Below are 7886 nucleotides of genomic sequence, written 5' to 3'. Positions count from 1 at the left end.
AGGATAGATAGATTTTGGAATGGTGAAGGAATTAAGGAGAGCGGGCGGGTAAGTGGAGCTGAGTCCACGAAAAGATCAGCCATGATCTTATTGAATGGCGGAGCAGGCTCAAGGGGCCAGATGGACTACTCCTTGGATAGTCAGAAGCTTTTTCCCCAGGGTGGAAGAGTCTCGGGGGCACAGATACATTTCAGCCAGAGAGTGGGGAATGTGTGGAACTCTTTGCCGCAGAAGGCTGTGGAGGCCAGGTCATTGAGTGTCTTTAAGACAGAGATAGATAGGTTCTTGATTAATAAGGGGATCAAGGGGTTATGGGGAAAAGGCAGGAGAATGGGGATAGAACATAGAACATAGAACATAGAACATAGAACATTACAGCGCAGAACAGGCCCTTCGGCCCACGATGTTGCACCGACCAGTTAAAAAAAAAAACTGTGACCCTCCAACCTAAACCAATTTCTTTTCGTCCATGAACCTATCTACGGATCTCTTAAACGCCCCCAAACTAGGCGCATTTACTACTGATGCTGGCAGGGCATTCCAATCCCTCACCACCCTCTGGGTAAAGAACCTACCCCTGACATCGGTTCTATAACTACCCCCCCTCAATTTAAAGCCATGCCCCCTCGTGCTGGATTTCTCCATCAGAGGAAAAAGGCTATCACTATCCACCCTATCTAACCCTCTAATCATCTTATATGTTTCAATAAGATCCCCTCTTAGCCGCCGCCTTTCCAGCGAAAACAATCCCAAATCCCTCAGCCTCTCCTCATAGGATCTCCCCTCCATACCAGGCAACATCCTGGTAAACCTCCTCTGCACCCTCTCCAAAGCCTCCACATCCTTCCTGTAATGTGGGGACCAGAACTGCACACAGTACTCCAAGTGCGGCCGCACCAGAGTTGTGTACAGTTGCAACATAACGCTACGACTCCTAAATTCAATCCCCCTACCAATAAACGCCAAGACACCATATGCCTTCTTAACAACCTTATCTACTTGATTCCCAACTTTCAGGGATCTATGCACACATACACCTAGATCCCTCTGCTCCTCCACACTATTCAAAGTCCTCCCGTTAGCCCTATACTCAACACATCTGTTATTCCTACCAAAGTGAATTACCTCACACTTCTCCGCATTAAACTCCATCCGCCACCTCTCGGCCCAACTTTGCAACCTGTCTAAGTCTTCCTGCAAACTACGACACCCTTCCTCACTGTCTACCACACCACCGACTTTGGTGTCATCAGCAAATTTGCTAATCCACCCAACTATACCCTCATCCAGATCATTAATAAATATTACAAACAGCAGTGGCCCCAAAACAGATCCCTGAGGTACACCACTTGTAACCGCACTCCATGATGAATATTTACTATCAACCACCACCCTCTGTTTCCTATCCGCTAGCCAATTCCTGATCCAATTTCCTAGATCACCCCCAATCCCATACATCTGCATTTTCTGCAGAAGCCTACCATGGTGAACCTTATCAAACGCCTTACTAAAATCCATATATACCACGTCCACTGCCTTGCCCCCATCCACCTCCTTGGTCACTTTCTCAAAAAACTCAATAAGGTTAGTAAGGCACGACCTACCTGCCACAAAACCATGCTGACTATCACCTATCAATTCATTACTCTCCAAATAACTATAAATCCTATCCCTTATAATTTTTTCCAACATCTTGCCGACAACAGAAGTGAGACTCACCGGTCTATAATTCCCGGGGAAGTCTCTGTTCCCCTTCTTAAACAATGGGACAACATTCGCTAACCTCCAATCTTCTGGTACTATACCAGAGGCCAACGACGACCTGAAGATCAGAGCCAGAGGCTCTGCAATCACTTCTCTTGCCTCCCAGAGAATCCTTGGATAAATCCCATCCGGACCAGGGGATTTATCTATTTTCAGACCCTCCAGAATATCCTGCACATCCTCCTTATCAACTGGGGAAAATATCAGCCATGATAGAACGGCGGAGCAGACTCGATGGGCCGAGTGGCCTCATTCTGCTCCTATGTCTTATGGACTTACGGTCTTATATTCAAAGCGCCGCTCCCTGGTCCAAACTAGACCATTCTTTTGTATCCCTCCATTCCCACTCCGTTCATGTGGCTATCTCGATAAGTCTTAAACTTTCCCAGTGTGTCCGCCTCCACCACCTTGCCCGGCAGCGCATTCCAGGCCCCCACCACCCTCTGTGTAAAATACGTCCTTCTGATATCCGTGTTAAACCTCCCCCCCCTTCACCTTGAACCTAAAACCCCTCGTGAACGTCAGCACCGACCTGGGAAAAAGCTTCCCACCGTTCACCCTATCTATGCCTTTCATAATTTTATACACCTCTATTAGGTCTCCCCCTCATCCTCCGTCTTTCCAGTGAGAACAACCTCAGTTTACCCAATCTCTCCTCATAACTAAGCCCCTCCATACCAGGCAACATCCTGGTAAACCTTCTCTGCACTCCCTCCAAAGCCTCCACGTCCTTCTGGTAGTGCGGCGACCAGAACTGGACGCAGTACTCCAAATGCGGCCGAACCAACGTTCTATACATCTGCAACATCAGACCCCAACTTTTATACTCTATGCCCCGTCCTATAAAGGCAAGCATGCCATATGCCTTCTTCACCACCTTCTCCACCTGTGACGTCACCTTCTGTGGACTTGCACACCCAGGTCCCTCTGCGTATCTACACCCTTTATGGTTCTGCCATTTATCGTATAGCTCCCCCCTACGTTAGTTCTACCAAAATGCATCACTTCACATTTATCTGGATTGAACTCCATCTGCCATTTCTTTGCCCAAATTTCCAGCCTATCTATATCCTTCTGTAGCCTCTGACAATGCTCCTCACTATCTGCAAGTCCAGTAGATATTGACAATATTGATGAAGGCCAACAGACCATTAGCCGCCTTTACCAGCATGCTTACCGTCACCGACTGGTGCACAAGGACGCCCAGATCCCTCTGCACACTTACCCCCCCTCTCCCGATTCACACCCATTCAGGGCGGAATCTGCCACCTCGTTTTTGCTTCCAAGGTGAATAGCCTCGCACTTGTAACGAGGCTGGGCTTACGCGGGGTTTGGCGGAGTCTTCCCGCCAGGTCAAGGCGCGGCCCATTCCCAACCACCCGGGCTGGAAACTTTCTTCTCCCGCTTCCCGTTGAGCCGCTGGGTTCCTCCGGAACGCCGCCACCCGCATTGCGTGAGATGTTGGGTTTTTGACAGAAGATGTATTTGAGCCACGGTCCGCGATGGACGGATTTGCCGGGCAGGGTCCACAAGCTCGGGGCGGATCCCGTGCTGGCCTCCGCACACGTCTCAGTCTCTCTCGGTATGGGTCCAGCCCTCGAGAGTCGGGTCAGGGCTCCCTTCCCGTCGCAGTGTGGGCGGGGTTGGACGCAGCCGCGCCTTCTCCCATACCGGAGCGTTAGATAACACCTACCCCTCGGGGCCCCGAATCTGCCCCAGGACCATCCCACACAGTTAGATCTTGAACGTGATGGATCTCCGTGTCTCTCTCCCCCAGGTACCAGACTCTCTATCAGATCGGGGTCTTTGTATCCAGATCTTCAGGGAACTGTGTGCGCCTCCAGCGAATCTGGATTCTTGCAGTATTACAGGTAACAGAACATTAACCTCCCTCTGTATCCAACCCCGTGCTGTACCTGTCCTGGGAGTGTTTGATGGGAGGGACAGTGTAGAGGGAGCTTTACTCTGTATCTAACCCCGTGCTGTACCTGTCCTGGGAGTGTTTGATGGGGACAGTGTAGAGGAAGCTTTACTCTGTATCTAATACCGTGCTGTACCTGTCCTGGGAGTGTTTGATGGGGGGACAGTGTAGAGGGAGCTTTACTCTGTATCTAACCCCGTGCTGTACCTGTCCTGGGAGTGTTTGATGGGGGACAGTGTAGAGGGAGCTTTACTCTGTATCTAACCCCGTGCTGTACCTGTCCTGGGAGTGTTTGATGGGGGACAGTGTAGAGGGAGCTTTACTCTGTATCTAACCCCGTGCTGTACCTGTCCTGGGAGTGTTTGATGGGGACAGTGTAGAGGGAGCTTTACTCTGTATCTAACCCCGTGCTGTACCCGTCCTGGGAGTGTTTGATGGGGGACAGTGTAGAGGGAGCTTTACTCTGTATCTAACCCCGTGCTGTACCTGTCCTGGGAGTGTTTGATGGGGACAGTGTAGAGGGAGCTTTACTCTGTATCTAACCCCGTGCTGTACCTGTCCTGGGAGTGTTTGATGGGTGACAGTGTAGAGGGAGCTTTACTCTGTATCTAACCCCGTGCTGTACCTGTCCTGGGAGTGTTTGATGGGGACAGTGTAGTGGGAGCTTTACTCTGTATCTAACCCCGTGCTGTACCTGTCCTGGGAGTGTTTGATGGGGGACAGTGTAGAGGGAGCTTTACTCTGTATCTAACCCCGTGCTGTACCTGTCCTGGGAGTGTTTGATGGGGGACAGTGTAGAGGGAGCTTTACTCTGTATCTAACCCCGTGCTGTACCTGTCCTGGGAGTGTTTGATGGGGACAGTGTAGAGGGAGCTTTACTCTGTATCTAACCCCGTGCTGTCCCTGTCCTGGGAGTGTTTGATGGGGGACAGTGTAGAGGGAGCTTTACTCTGTATCTAACCCCGTGCTGTACCTGTCCTGGGAGTGTTTGATGGGGACAGTGTGGAGGGAGCTTTACTCTGTATCTAACCCCGTGCTGTACCTGTCCTGGGAGTGTTTGATGGGGACAGTGTAGAGGGAGCTTTACTCTGTATCTAACCCCGTGCTGTACCTGTCCTGGGAGTGTTTGATGGGGACAGTGTAGAGGGAGCTTTACTCTGTATCTAACCCCGTGCTGTACCTGTCCTGGGAGTGTTTGATGGGGACAGTGTAGAGGGAGCTTTACTCTGTATCTAACCCCGTGCTGTACCTGTCCTGGGAGTGTTTGATGGGGACAGTGTAGAGGGAGCTTTACTCTGTATCTAACCTGGGGATTGATATGCTTGCCTCTCCTTTAGGTGCTGAACCTGGTCTTATTGGTATGTGATGTGTGGTATGCTTTTATTCCAAATATCTGGATTATATTTGCGATAATTCTTTATGAGGGGCTCCTTGGAGGGGCTGGATATGTTCACACGTTCAGGAACATCACTCTGGAGGTAAGTAATCCTGTCCCTGGGGGGCGCGGGAGAGAGAGAGAGAGAGACGGAGAGAGAGGGAGAGGGAGAGACGGAGGGAGGGAGAGACGGAGGGAGGGAGAGACGGAGGGAGGGAGAGACGGAGGGAGGGAGAGACGGAGGGAGGGAGAGACGGAGGGAGGGAGAGACGGAGGGAGGGAGAGACGGAGGGAGGGAGAGACGGAGGGAGGGAGAGACGGAGGGAGGGAGAGACGGAGGGAGGGAGAGACGGAGGGAGGGAGAGACGGAGGGAGGGAGAGACGGAGGGAGGGAGAGACGGAGGGAGAGAGGGCGACGGAGGGAGGGAGAGAGGGCGACGGAGGGAGGGAGAGAGGGCGACGGAGGGAGGGAGAGAGGGAGACGGAGGGAGGGAGAGAGGGAGACGGAGGGAGGGAGAGAGATTTTTGGACACTGAGGAGCAAGGGAGGGGGAATCGAGGGGATATGGGGAGAGAGCGGGGAGGGGAGGGGGAATCGAGGGGACACGGGGAGAGTGCGGGGGGAGGGAGGGGGAATCGAGAGGATACGGGGAGAGTGCGGGGGAGGGAGGGGGAATCGAGGGGATACGGGGAGAGTGCGGGGGGAGGGAGGGGGAATCGAGGGGATACGGGGAGAGTGCGGGGGGAGGGAGGTGGAATCGAGGGGAGAGTGCGGGGGGAGGGAGGGGGAATCGAGGGGATACGGGGGGAGGGAGGGGGAATCGAGGGGATACGGGGAGAGTGCGGGGGGAGGGAGGGGGAATCGAGGGGATACGGGGAGAGTGCGGGGGGAGGGGGAATCGAGGGGATACAGGGAGAGTGCAGGTGAGGGAGGGGGAATCGAGGGGATACGGGGGGAGGGAGGGGGCATTGAGGGGAGAGTTCGGGTGAGGGGGGGGTTGTGTAAGAGGCTCCCCCACCCTTCGAGGCGAGTGCAAGGCGGACCCCACACTTTAACCGCTCTCTCACCAGCTCTTTCTTGCCCTCTCCCCTCAGAGCCCGGAAGAGGAGCGGGAGTTCGCCATGGGAGCAGCGAGCGTGGCGGATACCCTGGGCATCGCCATATCCGGAGCCGGGGCCCTGCCTTTCCACAACCAAATGTGCCGCCTAGGCTGAGGGGCCCGGAACCTCACCGCCATGTCTCCCTGCCCCTCCCTGTCGCGGGCCGGGGGGAAGAGGAGGGAGCGCGCAGGCGTTCCGGCCCCTCCTCTGGGCGGGTGTGCGGCCATGTTGTCTCCGTGGGTGGAAGAGGCGGCCATGTTGTCTCCGTGTGGAAGAGGCGGCCATGTTGTCTCCGTGTGGAAGAGGCGGCCATGTTGTCTCTGTGTGGAAGAGGCGGCCATGTTGTCTCTGTGTGGAAGAGGCGGCCATGTTGTCTCTGTGTGGAAGAGGCGGCCATGTTGTCTCTGTGTGGAAGAGGCGGCCATGTTGTCTCTGTGTGGAAGAGGCGGCCATGTTGTCTCTGTGTGGAAGAGGCGGCCATGTTGTCTCTGTGTGGAAGAGGCGGCCATGTTGTCTCTGTGTGGAAGAGGCGGCCATGTTGTCTCTGTGTGGAAGAGGCGGCCATGTTGTCTCTGTGTGGAAGAGGCGGCCATGTTGTCTCCGTGTGGAAGAGGTGGCCATGTTCTCCCCATTGTGGGGAGACGAGAACTGACATCCCTCTCTCTCTGTCTCATTCCCCCCCCCCTCTCTCGCCTGCCCCCCCCCTTCACGTTGACCCTAAAAGTGCCCCTCCAGGACCCCCTCACATCTCCAAGGCCGAGATTGTGAATGATTCTCCCTCCCCCTTCAGTCCCTCAAACTTCCACCAGAGGCCCGATCTCTGTAACCTCCTCCAGCCCCCTACACCCCCTCCCTATCTCTGTAACCTCCTCCAGCCCCCTACACCCCCTCCTTATCTCTGTAACCCCCTCCAGCCCCCTACACCCCTCCATATCTCTGTAACCTCCTCCAGCCCCCTACACCCCCTCCCTATCTCTGTAACCTCCTCCAGCCCCCTACACCCCCTCCCTATCTCTGTAACCTCCTCCAGCCCCCTACACCCCCTCCCTATCTCTGTAACCCCCTCCAGCCCCCACACCCCCTCCCTATCTCTGTAACCTCCTCCAGCCCCCTCCACCCCCTCCCTATCTCTGTAACCTCCTCCAGCCCCCCTACACCCCCTCCCTATCTCTGTAACCCCCTCCAGCCCCCTACACCCCCTCCCTATCTCTGTAACCCCCTCCAGCCCCCTACACCCCCTCCCTATCTCTGTAACCCCCTCCAGCCCCCTACACCCCCTCCCTATCTCTGTAACCTCCTCCAGCCCCCTACACCCCCTCCCTATCTCTGTAACCCCCTCCAGCCCCCTACACCCCCTCCCTATCTCTGTAACCCCCTCCAGCCCCCTACACCCCCTCCCTATCTCTGTAACCCCCTCCAGCCCCCTACACCCCTTCCCTATCTCTGTAACCCCCTCCAGCCCCCTACACCCCCTCCCTATCTCTGTAACCCCCTCCAGCCCCCTGCACCCCCTCCCTATCTCTGTAACCCCCTCCAGTCCCCTACACCCCCTCCCTATCTCTGTATCCTCCTCCTCGTGCCCGCGCCCCACCCCGGCGACCCCCTCCTGACCCTCGACCCCCTCCCCGCTAAACATGATGGCTGCTAATTATTTTAATCTTTAATCAATGGGAAAATCTAATCTTGAATCCAATCTCGTTCCGTTCGAGATTGACGGCGAGACTTG

The 7886-nt window shown here is 55.0% G+C and overlaps 1 protein-coding gene across 1 annotated transcript in view; it reads left to right on the top strand.

The window, feature by feature from the left end:
- Window positions 1-7204, top strand: part of cln3 (CLN3 lysosomal/endosomal transmembrane protein, battenin) — a 16035-nt gene extending 8831 nt beyond the window's left edge. The window contains exons 6-8 of the mRNA XM_078208348.1: window positions 3542-3635; window positions 5023-5163; window positions 6155-7204. Of these exons, the coding sequence (XP_078064474.1) occupies window positions 3542-3635; window positions 5023-5163; window positions 6155-6274 (355 nt within the window). The 3' untranslated portion in view covers window positions 6275-7204. The remainder of the gene's footprint in view (window positions 1-3541; window positions 3636-5022; window positions 5164-6154) is intronic.
- Window positions 7205-7886: the final 682 nt, after the last annotated feature.

Source organism: Mustelus asterias, unplaced genomic scaffold, assembly GCF_964213995.1.
Source record: "Mustelus asterias unplaced genomic scaffold, sMusAst1.hap1.1 HAP1_SCAFFOLD_3549, whole genome shotgun sequence".
Taxonomy (NCBI): domain Eukaryota; kingdom Metazoa; phylum Chordata; class Chondrichthyes; order Carcharhiniformes; family Triakidae; genus Mustelus; species Mustelus asterias.
Note: the sequence above shows the minus strand (reverse complement) of the source record. Positions and strands in the feature narration are given on the sequence as shown.